This window comes from Chelmon rostratus, chromosome 5 (assembly GCF_017976325.1).
Source record: "Chelmon rostratus isolate fCheRos1 chromosome 5, fCheRos1.pri, whole genome shotgun sequence".
Classification (NCBI taxonomy): Eukaryota; Metazoa; Chordata; class Actinopteri; order Chaetodontiformes; family Chaetodontidae; genus Chelmon; species Chelmon rostratus.
Window position 1 is genome coordinate 15,563,994 of NC_055662.1, and position 22,096 is coordinate 15,586,089.

At 41.3% G+C, this 22,096-nt stretch overlaps 3 protein-coding genes across 5 annotated transcripts in view; 1 reads left to right on the forward strand and 2 right to left on the reverse strand.

The window, feature by feature from the left end:
* Positions 1-2,222: 2,222 nt before the first annotated feature.
* Positions 2,223-3,529, reverse strand: LOC121607171 (lymphocyte antigen 6G-like). Its single transcript, XM_041937867.1, has 3 exons — positions 3,386-3,529; positions 2,622-2,729; positions 2,223-2,504 (listed from the first exon to the last, which is right to left on the reverse strand). Exons 1-3 carry the CDS (start codon positions 3,429-3,431, stop codon positions 2,356-2,358), a joined length of 303 nt encoding a protein of 100 aa, XP_041793801.1. The 5' UTR covers positions 3,432-3,529; the 3' UTR covers positions 2,223-2,355.
* Positions 3,530-7,102: 3,573 nt separating this feature from the next.
* On the reverse strand, positions 7,103-9,878 carry LOC121606498 (lymphocyte antigen 6G-like). Of its 2 annotated transcripts, XM_041936843.1 has the most exons (4): positions 9,780-9,878; positions 7,983-8,028; positions 7,456-7,563; positions 7,103-7,319 (listed from the first exon to the last, which is right to left on the reverse strand). In XM_041936843.1, exons 2-4 carry the CDS (start codon positions 8,026-8,028, stop codon positions 7,165-7,167), a joined length of 309 nt encoding a protein of 102 aa, XP_041792777.1. In that variant the 5' UTR covers positions 9,780-9,878; the 3' UTR covers positions 7,103-7,164. The 2 variants fall into 2 exon arrangements, with proteins under 2 accessions (XP_041792777.1, XP_041792776.1); XM_041936842.1 differs by lacking the exon at positions 9,780-9,878 and having other exon boundaries at positions 7,105-7,319; positions 7,983-8,274.
* Positions 9,879-9,937: 59 nt separating this feature from the next.
* msh3 (mutS homolog 3 (E. coli)) overlaps positions 9,938-22,096 on the forward strand; it is a 56,877-nt gene continuing 44,718 nt past the window's right edge. The window contains exons 1-12 of one of the 2 annotated variants that reach the window (XM_041936840.1): positions 9,938-10,177; positions 10,305-10,428; positions 10,969-11,270; positions 11,668-11,880; positions 12,084-12,200; positions 12,290-12,407; positions 12,510-12,649; positions 13,549-13,715; positions 17,927-18,036; positions 18,235-18,349; positions 18,734-18,818; positions 19,742-19,851. In XM_041936840.1, coding sequence (XP_041792774.1) covers positions 10,037-10,177; positions 10,305-10,428; positions 10,969-11,270; positions 11,668-11,880; positions 12,084-12,200; positions 12,290-12,407; positions 12,510-12,649; positions 13,549-13,715; positions 17,927-18,036; positions 18,235-18,349; positions 18,734-18,818; positions 19,742-19,851 — 1,742 coding nt within the window. In that variant the 5' untranslated portion in view covers positions 9,938-10,036. The remainder of the gene's footprint in view (positions 10,178-10,304; positions 10,429-10,968; positions 11,271-11,667; positions 11,881-12,083; positions 12,201-12,289; positions 12,408-12,509; positions 12,650-13,548; positions 13,716-17,926; positions 18,037-18,234; positions 18,350-18,733; positions 18,819-19,741; positions 19,852-22,096) is intronic. The other variant, XM_041936841.1, reaches the window with a different exon arrangement.

Here is a 22,096-nt window from a genome sequence, read left to right on the forward strand (position 1 = left end):
CATTTTGTGTTCTCATCATGTTAAACAAAAGAATAATTTTATTTTCACGTTAGTAAACCTGTAGTGTCATTTCAGTGCCAATATCTATCTACTGACTTATGCTTTTTTCATCGGCACAAGTTGAATTCACAGCTCAGGGTAGATTCAAAGGAAAACATTTGTTCTGTGTTCATTTTGTTGATCCACATTAAGAAGTAGATTTATTATACTTATACTCCTGGTTTGCCTTGTAAAAACAGTTCTCAAAGATGCCATGATTAAGTGCTGTCCATGTCTGCCTTGTGACTTTACTTGCCTTATCAGTTGAATTAAGATATGCCAACCTTAGCACAGAGAACCAATAAAGTGATCAAACACTCATTGCCCTCATTCAGTTACGTCAACGGTTAAAAGAGAATAAATACACACACACACACACATAGAAATTAACAAGAAACATACAACAACAAAACCCAGTTAAAAGCAGGTATAAATGTGCAGTAGTTTGGAATCATGGTTGAAATTGACTGATGGGTACAATTGTTTCAAGTATGAATATGTTGTAAACACTCTAAGTGTGTGCAGCTCAAACTAAAAGCTCTGACCACTAGCCAATCACCTGAATGGGTCAAATAATGACTATTGGACTGGTTTAATAAGGACATGATGTATGATGGCATGTTGCCATTAAGGACTTTATTAGTAAGTACAAACCAATGCCTGTCACGTCTTACTGTCAGAGATGCCCACCCAGCTGACCTCTGCACACACTGATCTGCTTGACGCCTGACACCGTCACATTTTAAAGCACTGACACTGCAAAGTACATGAGCAGTTTTTATCCTAAAATGAGACCTCTGAATATACGTCTGCGTGCTGCCACACAGTGTTTGCTGGTATGTCAAACACACTATTGGTTAAGTCATCTAAATGCCTTGCTAACTATAAGATAAAGTAAGCAGTGAAATGTTAGTTTGATACTTATAGTTGTTATGGGATTGTAACATATTTCAAATTATTCTGGTGGTTTTTGTTGGTGGAAAAATGGAACAATCTTGCTGTCAACTGGTGGTCTTTGTGTTGCTTTCTTGCTTGTTGATGCTACCATCCACCATCAGGTGCTGCCAAAGTTACAAATGTTCAAATCACACACTTGCTTTGAGTCCTAAATTAGACTCAATACCCCAGCACCACAGTGTTTTCACAGTAGTATGTTGTGACATTCGTGCGTGGGTCTCAAGCTGCTAACAGTCTGAGGTATGCACAGATCAACATCAGTTCAAGGGATTTTGTCAATACGCTGAAGAAATGGCTTGGCCAATGCTTTACCGTTGGAGGCTTTTGCTGAAATCTGTCCGGGCTTTTCCACTGTTACCAAACAGAGTTTGAAATACTGAAGGGAAGTGTTTCTTCAGTGAATGATTGGTAATATTAACAGTCTTTTTTATTGCTGTTGATTAATACTTCCTGCATTATAAAGGCAGACTGCAAAAGAAAACAAGAAAATTGGTTGTTGTCTCAATACATACAGTCAGTGTTGAGCAGAAAGCATGAGATCCAGTGAATATTGGCAGAGGTTCCAAAGGTTACTGAAGGTTTTTGTCACCCTAAACATAACTAATCCTTAAAATGAGAAAAAGTTTTCACATGGCAACAAAAATATGCTATTTTTTACATGTATTAGTCAATGAGTTTATCACTACTCAAGTTCTGCTGAACAAACTAAACTAACTTTGGATAATATCAGATTTGACTCACTATGTGCTTCCATCTCGTAAATCACTAGCCTTTTGCATTTGCTGTAGATTTTCTTTAGTTCATTTGCCTGCAAAGGCAATTTCTTCTTTTTTCCACCTCTAAAGAGAAAGTGTAGCCTAATACTGTCTGTTACAACAGATAAAAGAACAGCTTTATCGATTATTTGATGGGTGCATCCAGTTTCATCTCTTATACAAGGCACATAAAATCTTTTCTGCATTTTATTTGTGTCTGAAGTGGTGAGAAAGTGTGTTGACCTGTCAGTGCTTTGCACTTTGTGGCGATATGTGTGAAGAGTGAAAGGGCATCAAAGCAGAAAGTCAAGAATTGTAAGTTCTGCTGGTCAGTGTCATTATTCCTCAGGATCAACAGTTAACCAAAAGTCTTCATATTTTATGCCCTTGTTTGTCACTTACCTTTCTAACTGGGCCTTCATAATGAAGCTATAGTGAAATGCAGAACCAAAAGAATTAAGTAATTCAATGGTCTATCAGATCGTGGTTTTATTGAACAAATCTTGATCTGCAGTCATTCACAGCTTTTACATATTGAAAATTAATTGATTCTTCCTGAGTTGTGCAGATTGGGTAAGAAAAAAGTGAAATATTCCCCAGAGCCTCAGAGAAAGATGGTGATGATGGCTGAGGATACCAGCAGGAGGAGGACACTGGACCCAGTGGGTATGGCACCGTTACACAGGTCCCCTTCACAGCACTTTATAGGGCCTCCACATCCATCGCTGCCAAAGCAGCTCTTGACGACGGCACCTGCAGAATATGATGGAAAAACCTCAGTTTCAAGGACAACAAAAGCCAACAGAGCTCTGCCTTTTTGAAATGCTCAGTATTAGCTACAGATGCTGGAGGTGTGGAAGAACAACTTACCGTCCTTCTCTGCGGTTGCACAGCGGTCATGGCCGAGAGGACAAGTTGCGACATCAGTGCAGGAACTGGGGTTGGTGGTTACACATGTGTAGCATTTCAGTCCATATGCTGCACAGAGATATAGCAGATTGTCAAACATGGTTGAAGTAATGCTACTCCAAAAACTACAACTCATGGTTCTAAATACTCTCACAGAAAGCAGTTTAAAAACACACTGTTTTAAAAAACATGTTGGTGTTAGGTGTCAGTTTCAGGTTCTCATTCAAAACCGCAGAATATTCTTCAGTAAGAAAATGTGAAGAGAAAATGGAGAGAAAAGGGAAACCATCTGCGCACATGAATCCTAATTCCCTTAAAATAAATAGCCTATATTAAAATGAATTAATGAGTTTAGTAAAAATCAGTAATGTTCATTTCTTCGTGTTTCAGTGTCAAACAGGCCAAAGCTCGTCCTCTCCTCCCCCCTGACTGTTTGCTGTCCTGACTTCACAGTGATGGATCAGTCCTGACATCAGGACCACAGAAACTCTGCACATCTTCTGTCGAGGACTGGAAACTCTTCTGTTCACTGCACCTCAGCCCATATGACACACTCTTTCTAATCTCTTACTGTTTCTGATGTAGCACATTTGATGAAGTTGATGTACTTTAATGATACTTGCAGATTTTGGGTTGTGTCCTCATGGTTGAATGCTCATTGCTTTGGATAAAAACGTCAGCTAAATACAATGAAGGCTCATGTATTGTATGAATCCTCATCTTACCTGCAGACAGAGTCCCCAGCAGGACCAGAACTCCACAAAGATGCATCGTGAACTGCAAGAAAAACTTTCAATCTGCGAGGCAGGAACTGGAGGGAAGATGTCACCTGTTCCAAAGCCTTCCTTTTATAGTCCAACTGTCTTCTTTCATAATGTGACTGTTATATTTCTTCACAAAGCCTCCTCCAAGGTGACCTTAAGTGAGCTCAATATCCCCAAGACTGCCAGGTCAAGACAGGCCGTGGAAACAGTGGTATAAATAACTAGGCTAGGAACTGAAAGTGACATGAAAACCATCAGATATAGTCTGCTTTGTGTCATATAAATCAGGGCATAAATGTTGCTGTATTCCACTTGAAAATATTCCATTGATTGCAACATCAACATCTATTTTGTAACCTATGTGCAAATTGTAGCCTACCACACAAGTGGTGTAACGCTGATCGTAATTCTTCCCAAGTTACAGTGTAAATCTTTAGATTACAGATACACCAGTAGCTACACTTACAGTACACACATGAACAAGGGTACGAGACATGAAGCCCCTCAGTTCTAAGATCTTTTAATTAGGCAAAAGTAGCGATACCACGGTGTAGTAATATTTTGTTATGAGTAAAAGTCCTGCTTTCGAAATCTTACTTTAGTAACAGTACAAAAGTATTAACATCAAACATACTTTAAGTACCAGAAGTGAAAGCAGAGAATGGCCAATTTCTGACCAATATTTACTGGATTCTAATGACTGATGCAGCATGACTAATTTTTTAGCCAGACCTCCAGGTCTGTAGCTCAGTAATCATACTCTGCCCTTAAGTATTAGAAGAGATACCAGTTTATACTAGTTTAAAGCACTTACAATATAAGCTCAGTATAAAATGTACCAAAATGTTTTTTGAGTTTATGTTCTCACAGTCGGTCATGTAGTTTCACTGAGTCTTCCAGAAAGACACGTGTGTTGCTTCTTTTCAGAAATGTTGCTTTGTCTGACTTAGTGGAGGCCACTCTGCACAGGATGTAAAAATCCCTCACGTGAACATCTGGTGGTAGTGAGTGTGAAAGACTGAAGTCGAAGTCTCCAAGTTAATGACCATCAATGTGCTTGCTGAATTTCTGTGCTCAACACCTCCAGATCAATGATGGAGCATTTGTAGTTTCTTTATATAAAAGGATAACTCCTTTTTATATAAATAATAATAATAATAATAGTAGCAATAAAATAATAATAGTAACAATAATAATAGCAAGAAAAGACAATCAACTGGACAAGAGGATTCAAATCTGAATGCAAGATAAAAATGTAGGGGATCTTTGCGAAACATAATTTCATGTCAGCATTCTCTATGTTGTTTTCATTTATTTATTTATTATCAGTGTCTTTTTTGATACTACCACAGGAGGGCGCCATCGTTCAAACTTTCAAGTTCCTACACAAAGTTCAGAAGTAAATGGTATTTTCTTCATTTATATACATTATCTAACAAATAATAAATTATGGTGAAATTGGTAAATACACCAGCTCTCTGGTTCCGTCCTTATGCTGATCCTCATTCTAATGTGCCCTCCACAGCCAACAGTAAAAGCAATCTCAGACTGTGTCATCACTGCAGTCTTCCACCTAATAATCTAGACATCTAGTCCCACAGCCAGAATGGTTTGGTTTTAGGGTAAGCTATTCTTTTGTTTCCACAGGTGGCCTCATGTCCTCTGCAACCACTGAAACTTTTGAATAGAAACTTGAGAGAAAAAGCGAACGAGCATGTGAGTTAAGTTGAGAAGATATTCACAGATCTGCCCCGTTGAAGAAATTCTTGGTGTTGATTTGAGAGTGCTAATTCTCTGAAGAATCACAAACACAGTGTGATGAATCAGATCTCTTTACTTCATGCAGCATGGAGAGAAGACTAGTCCACAGCGTTCTCTGCCAAACTTTCAGAGCAGTTGCTAAACCCATGTAAAAAAATGCAAAGGACAAGATTGATCATTCCCTTGCAGACTTCCTCAATGAAGTATTTGGTCAGTGTTAACCAAATGGCCCTATAGATGTTATCTGTCAGTTTGTCCTTAGTGACCCTCACCTAACAATCTAACAACTGTGGTACAGAGAATCTTTAAAGAGTGTACAAAGAGTTAATCTTAACAACTGTGATAAAAAGGATCATCAAGAGTCTGCAAAGAATTAATCCCTCACAGCCTGGATCAATAACTCATGAACAAAACGTTGTTAAAACACAAACGCTGCCTCTTTAAAACCGTAGAAAGGTTAGCCAATGAGTGGCAACCTAATTTTAATCAGAACGACCCGTTGTCTGAGCGACACAAATGACATTGGTCTCTATGTGCAGGTGGCTGTGAGATGAGTGCACAGCAGCTGTCTACAAAGTGCAAATCTTGAAAGAGAATATTCATTTACTTCATCGTTATACCGTAGAGTGTCACCAAAATCATTTCACATGTCAATGGTCCCCTGATGGATGAATTAGTCAGTTTGGGCATGTGTGGTGTACTGGGAGCAGTGCTGATTGGAAAGGAGGAGGGAAGGAGCTGCCCAGTGCTGTATATATGTAAATTGTAATATGTAAATGTTTGAATATTTTATACCAATTCACTGTGCCAGTGTCGGGTGTCACTCTGATGCTGCTTAAATGTCACAAAGAAGTGAAACAAACATGTAACAGTGACAATATATAACAGTGAAAATGTGTCAGTGTGTAGCCAGATTTTTCTAGATATTTACATTTTAGATTTATAAAGTAGCCTGTGTGGGTTTTTTTTTTAAAGATTTTTTTTAGAGAATATTAAAATTTGTTTTTTGTTATTGTGACTGATTGTTTTAAATGACTGTACCACTGCGGCATCTACACAGGTCAGCTATTACACAGATTCCAGGTTTATACAGTGGAATTGTTTGTACTAAAGCAGCTCTTGTGGATGAATGCCGAGCTCCATCAGCGCTGTAAGGACAATTTTGTCACTAAAAGTCCAAAATAACTCTACCACCCCATAACCACCTGATCTTCTGACTGAAGATTTCACCCATGATGTCATGTGAGCCAGTTCTAGTGAGCATAGCTGCTGCATTTTGAACAAGCTGTCTCAGGGCAGTAAGTGAAAACGGCACAGCAGAAGTCGAAACATGAAAAAATGAAGGCATGAATAGTATGATCTAAATCAGAAACCAATAATAATGGTCTATTTTTTGCAATGTTTCTGAGTTGGGTTGACACCTGAGGAATCCTATATAACGACAGCGCTTCCCCTGAGATACCAAAGCACCTATTTAGTTGATTAATGAGGATGTATACAACAGTATCAGAGGAGCATTCCTACATTAGCCTGCACAAGAATGCTGTTCATGCAAAACAATTTTAATAGTGTTTTTAGCAAATGCCTGATTTGCCAGATATTAGTCCCTTACACAACTTAAAGAAGCTGCTCAGTGCCAACTTTTTCTTTTACTTTGGAAATGAAAGCTAATTTTGAAACAGGTATAAAATTAGATTAGAAACTGGTTGTTGTTAGAGGGTTGAATAGATGAGAAAGGCTGGTTCTAAAAATGTGAGTCCATACTGTTTGCTTCTGAAAAGTTGCCTGGATGCAGGAGTCAGAATACATTTATGATGATATTTCTGAAAAATATCTGTTGTCAGTCCTGTGTAGTTGCAGCCAGAACAGAGCGACTAGTAACGCTTAATGTTCAAATGGTCTTTATTCTTTTTCCAATTGTACAAATTGGGTCAAAAAAAAAAAAAAACAACAGCATGAAATAACAACATTCCAGAGCTTCAGAGAAAGAGTGTGATGGTGGCTGAGGAAACCAGCAGGATGAAAGCGCTGGGACCAGTTGGTATGGCACTGTTACACAAGTCCCCTTCACAGCAAGCTATGGCACCAACACATGCTATGCTGGTTTGGCAGCCCTTGGTAACCATGTTATAACCTGAAAGACACGATGAGAAAACTCTCAGACACCAGTTTACAAAGTATGTGATGTGCTGTTTGAAGATACGTTTTCGCTGCGTGTCTGGAATTCTCAACGTTACCCACACAAAATATTAATGTGACAGAAAACTTACCATCTACTCTGAGAGAGAAACAACGGTTGAAGATGACAGGACAAGATTTGGTGTCCGTGCAGGATTTAGGGTTGGTGGCTGTGCATGTGTAGCATCTTAATCCACATGCTATACAGAGATACACAACACTGAAGTTCAAGATATACCACTTATCACACATCTGTGTATTTTAAATTGTGGATGTTTTGCAGGAAGACACTGTTCTATGGAGATCAATTCCTATCACACAAAAGGTAATCCACAAATATTTCACTATCCACACAGAAACACCTCTCAATTTTTGTTTCGTGAAACCTCATTTCAATGAATGCAAAAAGTAAATTCAGAAATGTAAATAACATAAATGAGAGTGGTATTAATCCAATCTAGTGAATAAGCATATCTTGTAAAATGCTGAGCTCTCTCTTTAGCTTTCAGAACCAGCTCCTTTACTGCTTTTATATCAAACCCCAACACATTTCTATAACTTGCTACAGATTAATGTTCAGTCAAAGAACACAGTCTGAATCTGAAAACTGTTACCTTACCTGCAGACAGAGTGGTAAACAGAATCAGAGCTCCATAAAGCTGCATCTTGAATAGAGGGACAGAACAGATTGTTTAAGTGAGAGGAGAACTGAAGGGAAGTCTTCCTCTTTAAGCCCAACATTTGCATTTCCTCACAAAGCCTCCCCCAAAGTGACCTGAATAATGTTGGCCCTAAAGTGACGTCATTATCCCTGAGACAGCCTTGCACTTCTTGGAAATGAAGACAACTTGATATTGTTAGACAGCCTATTAGCTCTTTGGTATCAGTAAAGAGGGTGAATATTGTCACACCGAGGCTTTCATTTTACACCTGTTCCCTTATTTGCTGTCTGAGCAAACACAGGACAAAGAACTTTCACTTCCCACTTGTACTTCTCAAAATACATTTTGTAGATCAAGAAAAAAAGCAAAAAGCACCAAAAATGGGCCCTTACTTGCTGATCCATTAGTCTCAGTATTAGTCATTAGCTTTTGACCTAGTCTACCATACAGTGTCAGTTCGGCATGCTGGAAAAATCATGTTAAAGGCTAATTAAATAGGCTTGATAAAAGCAGTGTCTTCATTGCGCAATTTTGCTAGTTCACAATGAATTTCAGCTTTTCCGTTGATAGTAATCATCTGCAGTGGGTAGCACCAGCTATACCTAACTTCAAAGCCTATTGTGATGTAATTTCTAACCCAAACATAAGTTACAACTTCAGTTTTACCACCAGCCCTTAGCAGGTTTTAAGTCCTCTGTGAAATGTCAGCTGTCATGGAGCATCATTTTGAAAGGTGGGATGAGGAGTGAATTATCTCTTTTGTTTTGTGTTGCTGTCTACATAGCATGGCAGTATGATAAAGGGCCCACAAAGCTTATAACTTTACTAAATTTGACATTAGACACTAACATTATAGTGTTGGCAAGCGAACATATATACATATTAAGAAAACCGTCTAATTAACAACTACTCATTTCAAACAGATTACCAGTGTAGGCCATCATTAGGTTTGTTATAACGTTACATTTTCAGCTGCCAAACAGGGCACCGTTATGTTGCCACCATACCATGTTATCACCTTATCATAACGCTTTGTCTTAGTGTAATTCTTTGCTGTTGTTTGGTGATTATTGTTAGCTACTTTTAGCCGTTAGCCTGTTCGCTGTTGTATAGCAAAGTGTTTCAGCACCGGGAACGACAGACAACAGGGTAATAAAATAATTCATTTATTTTTTTTTTAAACTATGGTTCTTATCGCATCATAATAGAGTATTATAATAGTTTTCTTGCACATTCTCACGCCTAGAAACGTGGATCTCATAGACATGGACCCACTAGCGGTGTGACTCAGTTTCACGTAACGTCATGAAACCGGAAGTAGTTTAGTAAATTCAACATAAAAGCGTAACAAAAGTAGACAACATAGGAGGAGGCATAGGTACTTCAAAAATGGTTACTTTATTGGCCTCTGTCGACCTAAACACATGCATTAAAGTAAGGAGAGATGTCAGAACGAGGTTCCCCGAGGCTTTGGTTGGTTGCTTGTTGTTCAGTACTAGCTACATTCTGTATTAATTTGAATGTGTAAAAAGTAATTACTAACTGAGGCATAAAGCAAAATAATGTACAATTGTTCCCTCTGAAATGTAGTGGAGTGGAAGTAGAAAGTAATATAACATTTACATACTCAAGTAAAAGTACATGAAACTTTACTTAAATTCAGTACTCGAGTAATATATATATAGTTGCATTCTACTTCTGTCCTGCACATCGAAGATCAAACTAGTTCACATAATAATGGGTAGTAAACTCACCTCTGCATCCACTTCACGTTTCAGAAAAAAGTAATTCCATAAATGTTAAATGATGAATGTTACAGCCGCGTTGTCTCGATCAGTGGCTTAATTTTGAAAAATGTAACCGGAAACTCGATAATGCTTAACGCCACCTGCGTCATTTACGCGCCCGTGTGATCTCAGCACATGCGCCGCTGTGTTTTGAAAATCCGGGCAGCTAAAGCCTCTTTCTTCTCTGCTTGCAAGATGCATGTAATACGAGAGCAAATTAAAACATGCCGAAGTCTCTGAAGAAGTCCTGCACCACCCAGACCTCCATTAGCAGGTACTTCGGAGGACGGAGCAGCAGCGGTGCCTCCGAAACTCAGTGTGGTAGTAACCAAGACCCAGCTGAGAAGCAGCTTTCAAGAAGCAAGGTGAGGTGTGCTTCATTGAATACATCACACACACACACACACACACACACACCTGCACGCTTGGATCACATATGCTTACCTTAATGTCAGTGCCAATATCTGAACCCCAACTCCCTTTGTCCTGCAGCAGAAGCTTTCTTCTGATGATGACGGTGGCTTCGGGTTGCCAACAAAGCGGGCCAAGCTTTCTCTCCAAGACCAACAGGTGGAGGATTTGGACTGTGAGCCTCTTTCCTGTCAGAGCACTAAAGGTGAGTGTATACGCCTCGAACAGATAATCCATTCATTTCTTCTCAACCCTCACGGCAGGGGTCCAAAAAGTGTGACTCAGACTCAGTGGACGAGTGAGACAGAGGGACCTGGGAGTATAAAAACTGTCTTTGATCATGAAGCCAAATGTTATGCTGCAGCTCTGTTGTTTATCGGTGAAGTGTATGTACTACTGCATCTGTTGGTGCCGCAAGGAATTGTGGGACAACATTATCTCCTGTTGTAAAGGATGCATTTACAGAATTTGAACAGCTCTTATCATGACTGCCACTTAAATACATCCGGGTCATTTCACTCAATTAAGAACCTTTCTGAGCAAAAAAACTATTTGACGGCAACCCAGGTCACTGACACATTTCCAGCTCCCTAAAGGGTCACATTTGTCCAAACAGCAAGTGCATTAATGTTGAATCATTCTGTTAATTTAAGTAAAGAGATGTGAGACAGAGGTGATCATGATGCTTTTGTTGCTGTTATTAATAACTTTAATCATACTTTAACTGTTTTTCTTCTGTCTTCAGAAACAGCATTAACATCGAGCCGAGGAGCAGGCAGCCTCTGCTCCTCCACCCTGGAGAGACTAAAAGGCTTCACCTGCTCGGCCGAGCCTGGTGTCAGGCGCAGTGATGCTCAGAGGCAAGAAAAGAAGACAGATAGTGCTAGCAGTAAAGTCTGTGACCAAGGTAGCAGTGTTTGGCCACCTCAGGACATTTCAGATCGGCACAGCAATGAGAACAGACTTCAGCAGTCAGAGGAGGAGCATGAGGATGAAGAAGAGGAGGTCAAAGAAAAGGAGAGTCTCGGGCTGGCTGCTGCAAAACAGGTGCCCAATATAAATGTTGCTCCATCACATCTCTGTTGTCTGAGTATGTCTTTGGCAGCAGGTCGGACCAAGAATGGAGGTTTAAGCCTTCATGGTGGTAAATACCTGCCCTGCTGAAGTGCCCATGAGCAAGGCAGCACCATAGGAACTGGCTCTGACCTCTGACCTTCTTAGAAGAGAGCAGTCAGTTTCCCCCTTTTGGATCAATGATGTTACACACAAGAGTATGAGCTGTTTTATGGACAACAAATAAAAGATGAAGTGATTGAACTTGTCTAGGGAAATAAACTTTGCATGAGGTGTTTTTTCTCATGTCTGAGTGAGGAAATGGAGAACTGAAACGTTTGAATGGTGAAAAAAAAGAGTGATTGTTTATGTTCTTTTGGATCTTTTTCAGGGCTTCCGCTTCTCTCAGTTTGCCAAGTCAGGAGATCATGGAAGGGTTGCAGTGCCGAGTCCTCTGTTGGACTGTAGCGCCCCCTTGAGACGCTCAAAGAGTGTCTACACTCCTCTGGAGCAGCAGGTCATCCAGCTGAAACAGCAGCATCAGGATGCATTGTTGGCTGTGGAGTGTGGCTACAAGTACAGGTTCTTTGGAGAGGATGCAGAAGTGAGAACTGAAAACAGAAAACAATCTGTGCTAATGAGGCAGGAAGGAAGTCAACAGTCCAAAAATCTATTGCTGTCTGCAAGTCACACCAGTGTTTTGAATGACGCCGATCAAACTCTATTCTAACTTAAAAATGTCATATGCACTTCCTTAAATTATCCTGTAAGGCAGCACAGACGTCCTGTTTGTGTGTGTGTGAACAGATTGCTGCAAAGGAGCTGAATATCGTCTGTCATCTGGATCATAACTTCATGACGTGCAGCATCCCCACACACCGTTTGTTCGTCCATGTCAGACGCTTGGTGTCCCACGGACACAAGGTACGAAATGTATCTTGCATACATTTTGTATTCAGAAGCTGGTTGGAGCGGTGTTTCTTTATCTCTACGTTATTGTCTTTAATTTGTAGGTTGGTGTGGTTAAGCAGACAGAGACGTCTGCGATCAAAGCCTCAGGGACCAATAGGAACGCTCTGTTCACTCGTCAGCTCAGTGCTCTGTACACCAAGTCCACTCTGGTGGGAGAGGGTATCCTGTTAGACCGTGAATGTGCGTGTGTTTCCTTAAAACAGTTATTTTTTATTTTTTTTTAAATCTATGTGTAAAGCAGTGTCCTTGACAGTTTTTGAGATGTGAACCCGGTCTGCAGACTGGGGGATGTGGAGGAGGGGGCCTGTGGTGACGTGGTGCTGGACCCTCCCGACAACTTCCTGCTGTGTGTCAGCGAGAGCTGGGACAAACCGAAGAAGCAGCTCACTGTCGGGCTGGTGGTGAGTCTGATCAGTACTCATTGATAAAAAAATTATAGAGGCATTCAGGCAGCTTGCTAATCAGGCTGTTCAGTTTGAAACCGAAATATTTATAGTTTGCATCTCAGCTTGTTTTTCAGTACACATTAAGGGGTTGTGTTGAGTTTTTTATCACTTGCTTTTGTGTATTTTGATTCATAATCTCATCTGTGGGGAAGGTCTGGGGGATTATAATCGTAAAACAATAAAAACGTGTCAGCGGTCAAACATTTTCACTCAGCCGTTAACACCTGTCAGATTAATATGATGATGGGTTTTACCTTCCCTTGATTTATCAGATATTTAATCCACTGGATGAACCAAAAACATTTATTCCCATCTGATTATTCAATCTGTAAAGAGTTTCTCAGTTAAATGTGTATATCATGATATACAAGTATAACAATATCCCAGAATTACATGTGCTCTAGTAGAAGATTGTGTCCATATTACCCAGCCCTGACATGGAGAATAAATTGATAGTGTGTTAGAGTAATGAAATACAGGTCAATGCTGGTCACAGTGCAGCGCAGCAGAAAATTACTCTTCGTATTTGTCTTAGCTTTAGGCAACAAAATAACTTTATCTCACCTTTTCACTATTTTTCTAAGTAGCCGCAACTATGAAATGTTATTTCTCTCATACTGAGCTGTTCTTTTTTGGCATAATCTGATTTCTAAGAAAAGTATCTCCACATCAAATACAATTGTCTAGTTTTATAATTGAATATAAAAATGATCCAGACACTTCTGAAATTTAAACCATGTTGTCCAACACCAGATGAAAACAACAACAGTTCTTACCACAGGAAATCTGTACTGTATGTTTTTTTCTGTTCTTTCTTCAAGGTGTACGTTTATTTTATGTTTGTGTGCATGCAGGCGGTTCAGCCCAGCACAGGAGACGTGTTACTGGACTCTTTCCCTGATGGTCCCTCTCGCTCTGAGGTGGAGGGACGTGTCCTAAAGATCAACCCTGTGGAGATCCTGGTCCCCTCTGACCTCTCAGAGCAAACCCACAGACTCCTGCAGAGCATCACCAATGCCAGGTAGTGTGCTGTCTGGGCACTAGGGGGCAGTCTGTGCACATTTACTACGTGACTTGCTGAAGTGTTGAACTATGCTGTGAATCTGTGTGTTTACAAAAGTGTGTGTGTGTGTGTGTGTGTTCAGTGAATTGCTTTCTGAGGGACTGTGTTTAGACTTCACCTGGCAGGTAGACAGTTGTTTTCTGTGGAGTGCTCTGGGCTCAGTCTGGATGAGGAAATCAATGCGGGCTCATTGAGAGGTTATGTGATAAAAGCCCTCAGCACCCTGGGCTTCACTGAAGGGCTAAACAGGGTCCAACCAGGACTTAAAATGTTCATAGACTGACTTTCCCCCTTTTTTAGATACTTATTTTACACAGGAAAAATATTTTTGAGAGATGATGTGTTGAGTTTATTTTATTGACCTTGCGTGTAAAGTCGTTATGAACGTTGAGAAAAAGTTAAAGTTGATAAAAGTTTGCTGCTGGCTCCAGCAGGCTCTAGTGCTAAATGTATTTGAGAGCCTTTTCACTCAGGGTCAAAGAAATAAAGTCTGTTTTTTCCCAAACTACAGCCGCTGGGAAGTCCAGAGGAACACACTATAGATGCATTTGGGTATAGAAATATGTCTAGTTGCACAAAACATTGACTGCACAACATTTACAATTTTAAAAAAGTTGTAGATGCTCTTACCCTGACAAGTGGTGAAAAAAATGTCGTGTCAGCATCATGAAATAATACTGTGACACAAGTAACAATCTAGCATTTAGGTGTTAACATGCAGGAAATGAAAGGATATGCTCACAATTTTTCCACCTTGTCTTAAAACAGGCATCAGGTGTCCATATGTGCATTGAAACAGGCTTTACTTGCTGTAATCATTCCTCCTGTTCATAATGGCCTTAAAAAGATCCTTTTGTAATGTGCCTTCAATGTAATGCGATGGAGGACTCTCCTTGTGCAAAAATATATTCAGAAGTTTACTTGAAGCTAATGTGAGGCTTCATAATCAGTCAAATGTAGTGATTATCTTCTCAAGTTTCTCACTATCTGTTCACTTCAGCTCAGAAGGGAAACATTGTCCAGGGAAAGAAAAAGACTGTAACTTGAGAAGATTTTCACTTGATTTATCCAACTCGGTCGTCTGAAGCATCATATTAGCTTCAGATAAACTTTGGGCTACATTCTTACATGCTGGCACTGTGGATTTTGTCTTGAGTCTTTTAATGGCTAATACAAACAGCAGAAATTAATATTCTATGTATATAAAGCAAATTTTTTAATGATCATATGAAAACTTGTGAACGTCTCGTTAAACCACATAGCTGAGTATTCACAGTCATGGTGACACTGCCAGTTCAAATTTGGCAGCAGTCAAATCATCCCAGTGATGAGCAGCACAGGAGGTACAACAGGGAGTCGTCAGCTTCTATGTTGGACCAACAAGCTTCAGCCGAGACTCGGATGCGAAAGCAGACTTCCATTTGATGCATTCAGGCTGCCGTATGAACCACCAGATCATAAAGAGTGCAACAGTTTGTCCTTTGTTCATCAGCTGACTAAGAGGCGACAGTGACGTCGAACTGATGTATTCCAGAAACCTGTTGCCTCCCATCACGCTGCCATTCGGCTCATCTTTGCCGACAGCCTGCACCCGGCGTGTTCACGCCACTGAGGACGGGTTCCTCTGGAGGCTGCCTGTGATCGCATTATGCTGGGAAAATGAAACGAGGGAGTGGAGTGGATTTGATTAGAAGAGGATGGTTGGATAAATGGGAGAGATGTGGGAGGTCTTTTGTCTCTTTTCAGCTTGTCTTTTATTCCACTGTCTGTTTTCCTTTCCTTTTTCCTCTTCAGTTTAAATTTGATTCTGGGAAATTTGGTTCATTTGTATTCATTCCTCTCTTTCTTTCGCTCTCCCCCTCCTCCTTCTTTTCAGCTGTCCGTGTTGAGTGATTATTGCGGAGATGGGCCTGTAAAGGCCAGTCCAATTATTGTGTTTGAACAGCACTGCTCTCTAGCGTTGTGCTCATCAGAGACAAGACTCTTCTCAATTTGCAGCTTGTATCGTTCAAATACGGGGCAGCTTTGTCTGTTCAGCTCAGACAGAACATTTATCACATGCAATAGTCCGCTATGCCAGGCCTATTATAGATCACAACTATTGGCGACCTCCCAGGATATTTTTCTAGGTGATTCGTGTCCTCATTCATGATTCATCAGACTGAAACTCTTAAAATGTAAAAATGATTCTGAAATAGTTGTTTTGGTGGATGTCAGCATTGACATGACAGTAATGTCACTCCAGCCCATTAAAAAAATACTAAACCAACACCCACCCAGGAGAACATTTAAAACAGGCTTTTTTTTTGCCGTTGGCTTAACAGCCTCCTTGTCTCTGGGGTGGGCTGACGAGATGGGCCCCCTGGCAACAGGATTTATGTGTGTCCGTGGTGCAGCAGGTAATGAGTCCCTGGGAGCTTGGTAGTAGCTAGGTGCAGTATTAGTTGCTTTACTCATCCATAGCCTGGAGTCATGAGTGAGGATCAGAGCAGTGGAGGGGATTAGAGCAACTGAAAAGCTCACTGGCTGACACTGTCAACACAAATGTTCTCGCTTTCTGGCTTTTCCTAAGTCTTCAAGTCGATGACTGACACTCTTGAAAGTTAATATAACATCCTGGTACATGGGGAGACAGCAGTCATGACTCAGGATAGATCCACCCATACACACATGCCTAACCCTTACCTAAACCTTATTCTAACCTTAAAACCAAGTCTGTACCCTCAAACAGCACTTTGAAGGTCTGTCTAAAAGTGAGAAAAAAAAGTCTTCACTTTCAAGGTGTATAATAAACATATAGCTGCAAAAGTGTGCATAATGACACAGACACAGACACACACACCCCTTAAGACATAATTTGTGTATTTCCTGAGTGTGTGTCTCAGATCTTTGTATTCACCCTGCAGCAACAGATACTAATCGAGTGCCTTAATCTGTTGTGCACATTAACCTCTGATCTCTGGGTCGCAGCAGCTCTGACTTAACCTTTTGCCATCCCTGCTTTTGATTGATTATCACCATCACATTGCTCTGAGCATTTGAAAAAAAAAAAAAACAAAAAAAAAACCAACAACCAAAAACTCATTTCCAAAGAATTGACGCGTCACTTCTTCACGTGGAGCACTTAGCCCTGCACATCTGCACCGATGAATTAAACCTACAACTAAACTACAAAAGAGGAACCACATGCTCTCGCTTGCTGCCACCCACATTGTGTCCACTGCTAATTGGTAAATACTAACATGCTAAAATGCTATACTGAGATGATTGTTAACATTAAACCTGCTCAACATCAGCATGTTAGCATTCTGTGGCTGTAGACTCTTGTAATTTTTCAATGCTGAAAGAATAAAATTCAACCCAAAACAAACCTGTCTGAATGCTAGATAATAATGTTTGTAATAAAGGTCAACTAGCCCTTCAACTTGGACCAGAGTATGGAGCAGAGCTCAAACCTCTGGTCAATTGCTTGCATAAACCTGAAGCAGTGTCCAGTTTCAGACTTCCTAAATCCAGCTTCACAATGCAGTGTCCTGTCAATGCTGCACTGCACCCCTCTGTCCCTGGATCAATACCAACAATTGTCTCTGCTCTTGTGAACCTCATAATTTGCTTGAATTGACTGGTTAAATGATTAATGCTTGTAGTGTGACTGCTGGCACAATGCAGCCTATTGATCACTTTTTCTACAATCTTTGCTCCCATTTCGACCAGTGACCGAAGTTACAGACGATGACTGTTCTGTGGGTATGTGGGTGTGTGTGCGTGCGTGTGTGTGCGTGTATAAACCTTACAGTCGGAAACGGAAGAAAGAAAATGCTTCAGCGCTGCGTCCACAGCCACGTGTTTACCTTGGTTGCCCTGGCAACAGCAGAGCGGACAAAGCACCCGAGACCTTGAAAGCAGCAATGCCGAGAGAGTGAATTGAGCAATGGGGAGGTGTGATGGCACAACAGGGAGCTGCAGGGAAACTGTGTGTGCGTGCGTGCGTGCGTGCGTGCGTGCGTGCGTGCGTGCGTGCGTGCGTGGATCAGGCAGTGCTGCGGTGTCTCATTTTTTCTCGCAGAAAGGAAGATGATTAGATATCGGATGTTGTGTTTCCACCTGTCTGTGCAGTGACAAGCACCACTAACCGCTTGAATCAATGCTGCCATGTTGTTCCCCACCAGTGCTCAGGCTGACGACCGGGTGAGAGTTGAGAAGAGGGACAGCACTCAGTTTGAGTTCGCCTCTGCAATGAACACAGTCACCGAGTTTTACTGCCACAGCCAGGAGAAAGGTGTGTTTGTGCGCTGTATGCCTCCTTTCTTTTCAATCCTTAAACCTCATATTCCCTCCAGATACTTGCATAGTCTCACTCAGACCAAGATAGCCTTTGAGCTGCAGAGCGCTGGATATGTCTGAGGAGTGGGCCTGTGACTCATTGCTGTGCTCTATCTGTGAAAATGTGGCATGATTGTGTGTCTGTGTCCTCCAGGCTCTCGCTCTCTGTCGAGTGTAGCGTCCTTGGAGAGCCCAGTGATCTGCTGTCTGGGGCCGCTCATCCACTACCTCCAAGAATTCAGCTTAGAAAGAGTTCTTAGGAGTGAAAGGTACTCGTAAACAAATGCAGACACATAGTCAGCAGCAAGGGCTGCGATCGACAGAAAGAGAATCGTCAACTGTCTGGGTAATTGGTTAACTCTTTGAGTCACTTTTCAAGAAAAAAATAGTGATTGCATGAGTTCTTCTAACTTCTAGTTTCTTTGCTTTACATTGTAAGCTGAATCTCTTTGGGTTTTTGACACCTTTGACTAATCTTATTTCACACTTGTGTTCCTTTAAAATGCAGCTTATGGCCCAGTGTTTTCCCCATGCACCATCATAGAATAATTTAGATTTTCATACTTCTAGCCATCACATTTTTAAAGCTCTTCACAGTAGATATATTGATCATTTGTTGACGCGCCTGTCTTTTGATTTTGCGCTCCTTGCAGCTCATTTCGGCGTCTGTCCTGTGCGTCGGAGGGTATGATCCTTAGTGCCGCCACCCTCAGGAACCTGGAAATCCTCAACAATCAGGTAAAACGCATCTTGTCTGGATGATAAATGGTTTACAGTGCACCATATTGTAGTCACTAACTGCTAAAGAGAAATATCTGCACTTTGCCTTTGGCCTGGTGAAGAAAATTCAGCTGGTTTTAAGTCCTTTGAGTCTAAGTTAAAGACATTCTTGAGTCAAGTCTTTGTGTTTAGTGCTAACGAGCAAATATTAGCATGCTAATAGTAAACGTTGTACCTGCTAAACATCAGCATGTTAGCATTGCCATTGTGAGCATGCTAGCATGCTGACATCAGCATTTAGCCTCATGCAGCACAGCCTCACACAACCTCTTGTTTGGCTGTAAACTCTCAGTCTTGTTTATTGTTTCGGGTCAAAATGTGAAAGTGTTAGCTGCTAAAAGCGCCTCCCTGTGCTGCCGAAACCATTGCCGCTTTAAAATAAGTCCTCATTTTCGTGACTTCTGTCTGTCTTGAGTCCAAGGCAGAGTCCTCAGGTCAGCTGCCCTGGCTGGATCGCTAAAGGGGAGGGAGACTGCCAAATAGGACAGAAATGAATGTCAGTGAAAGTTAAGAAGCTTGAATATGATGTTTGTTACGTTCACCTCAGTAAAAAAACAGCCCAGGGAGGAGACAGACTGACCTGCTTTACTTGAGTTTTCCATTTTTGGCAAGCTTTCAGCACATAACAGTGTTGACAGCAGGCCAGCTACAAATGTTATGCAGCTGCACCAGATAGACACCTGCCAGTGCAAATACTTTCTGTGTCAAGACGGTCCGTGTGGGGTGTGTGTGAGTTCAAGACTCCTGACATGACTGCTCGTGGCCTCCGTCTCTCGCTCACCTCACATTTATCACATCATCATAATGCTCCTTTCCCTCCTGAATTCGAATGATGTGCACGTGTCAGATGTGCTTGTGTTGGTGTGTCTTTTTGATGACAGACAGATGGCGGCGTGAAGGGCAGTCTGCTGTGGGTGTTGGACCACACTCGCACTCCGTTTGGGAGGAGGCTGATGAGGAAGTGGGTGAGCCAGCCCCTCACAGACCCACAGTGAGTACAGGACCCTCTGATAAAACCCGGCTGGCGGTGCTGAACTGTACTCCTCTGCCTTTTTCTCTATTCATATCATTCATGCAGCTCTGAAGAGTAAAGTAGTGGATTAGTGTCTGCTTTGTTAAATAACAAAATTTAAATTGCTTTAAATTCACCTCGGGGCAGCACTGCTTGGAAAGGGAAAATTAATAGCCAATTAATTAATTTAGTGTCAGTCTGAAGGTTGTTCATTTATTCATACTAACTACACACAATCATAAAAGTAATAGCAATAACTGTTACACATACAAATAAATGAACAAGTCAATGTGACCACTAACAGGCTAAATGCTTCCATGAATATATACAAAGAATACAGTGATGAACAATTAATGAATAAATGATTGAAGGACTCAAGTCTAGAATGCAGCAACATGCCAGATTTGTGAGTGAGGACCATCGGACCAGCTCAAACATGACATCAGTTTATCAGATGCATCAATTAGTGGAAACACAAAGGAACAAGCGGATGAAATCTTCAAGACTAAGCATTAAAATAAGGCTCAAAGCACCGTCCCACAGCTGAGAGGGATGAGGAGCCAAAAGAATTCATATGGAGTAGATAGATCTGAAGCGCTCCTGTTAGTCTTTCGCATCAACCCACCATCACAGGAGAAGTCCCGTTTCACCGGCTGGCCAGCTGATGTGCCTCTTTTCTCTCGGCTGGAGCTTCCTGAAGCTCTCGGGTATTTTCGATGTCAGAGGCGAAACACTTCACCCCTCCTCCTTCTAGATCTGTCCTGTTCTAATTCTTTCCTTTGGCTCTAGTTTGTTTCCTGACGAACTGATTAAGTGATGCTTCCATTTGAAAATCTTATCCTTTTCTATCATATCATCCTTAATAATAAATGAGTAAAAGACAATATTAATCCAGGTTTATATGTTTATATGTGAATACTTGGCATGCAAAAGGTCAAAATGTCTGTTACTGTGAATAGTGATTAGAAGATGGGCTGATCTCCAGAAGTCATAAAGATGAAACATCCTCTTCAACAGAGTGGTAGTTCTGTTTCATACATTTTTAGAGTGAAAGAAGCAAAGGAGCACCATTCAAGCGTTTGGGCACCCCAAGAGATCTGAGCTCTCTCATAACTTTGACCATGGTCTCTGACATTTGTTAGCGTCTTAGGACTCTGGCTTTTTAACAACCATTGTTCCAGGTGATGCAAATTTCAAAGCTTTGCAAACACTTTGACTCCTCAAACTTTGTCCCAACGATCAGCAGCCAGGGGCTCCTCTGAGCAGCTGCCGAGCTCTCTTAAAGTTCAATTTTTGATGCCCACACAGCAGGAGAAGGCTGTAAGAAGACTGCAGAGTGTTTTCTGGTAGCCGGGGGTGAATCGATCATGCTTTGGGTTGGTGTTGCAGTCAGATTCACAAGGAGCATTTTTAGTGGTAAAGGGAAGAATGGATTCAACGAAATAACAACAAGCTCTGGAAGAAAGCATCACACCAACTGTAAAACACAGAACATTAGTTAATTTAAACACAAGATACTTGTGCTCAAAAAGAGGATTCATTCTCAGTGAAGAACCTTGGAGCTCTAATCTGCCTCTATACCTGCCAAAGAGCAGTGATTCCTAACACGTCTCTGGGGGTCATCAGGTGGAAACCTCCCTTCAACAGTGTTTCGCCTACTTAGTCCCACTACACCTCCAGGAGGTTAGGCAGTGAACTCCGGCGTCCCAGAGTCACCCCCCCTAGTGCCAGTTCACACTGCTCCTACACAATCCAAACAGCACCGCCACGTTCAACTGACCCAGAGATGCTCCAGGTAGTGGCCAGTACCGATGCTACCATTTAACTATTGCTAATGCTACTGCTAACCGCTAGGAAGAACAGAAGAAGACAATACAGTTCCGATGCTACCATTTAGCTAATGTTATGTGCTAACCGCTACCTGCTAAGAGGAACAGAAGAAGACAATAACGCTAGATTCACCTATACTGTTAATGTTAATTGCTAGCTACCAATACTAACTGCTAAGATACTATCATACTCTCACCGCTTTAGCTATTGTTAGCTGCTACAATGCTACCACAGGCCTAGATGCCACATGTAACTGCCGATTGCCACACTACCATCATCTACCCCTGCCTCTCACCAACTGCACCAAGAAAAAAGCGGGGTGGGAATACAAACCCTGGTTCGGGTAGGGGATAGAAAATAAAGAGGTAGAGTCAAAAGATGAAAGTAGGGATTG

Coding starts and splice junctions, on each gene's coding strand:
- LOC121606498 (XM_041936843.1), bottom strand. CDS start 8,028: ATGCAGCTTTATGGAGCTCTGATTCTGTTTACCACTCTGTCTGCAG. Junction 7,564..7,982: donor GTTTACCACTCTGTCTGCAG/GTAAGGTAACAG, acceptor ATCTCTGTATAG/CATGTGGATTAAGATGCTAC. Junction 7,320..7,455: donor TTTCTCTCTCAGAGTAGATG/GTAAGTTTTCTG, acceptor CGTGTCTTTCAG/GTTATAACATGGTTACCAAG.
- LOC121607171 (XM_041937867.1), bottom strand. CDS start 3,431: ATGCATCTTTGTGGAGTTCTGGTCCTGCTGGGGACTCTGTCTGCAG. Junction 2,730..3,385: donor GCTGGGGACTCTGTCTGCAG/GTAAGATGAGGA, acceptor ATCTCTGTGCAG/CATATGGACTGAAATGCTAC. Junction 2,505..2,621: donor TGCAACCGCAGAGAAGGACG/GTAAGTTGTTCT, acceptor CATATTCTGCAG/GTGCCGTCGTCAAGAGCTGC.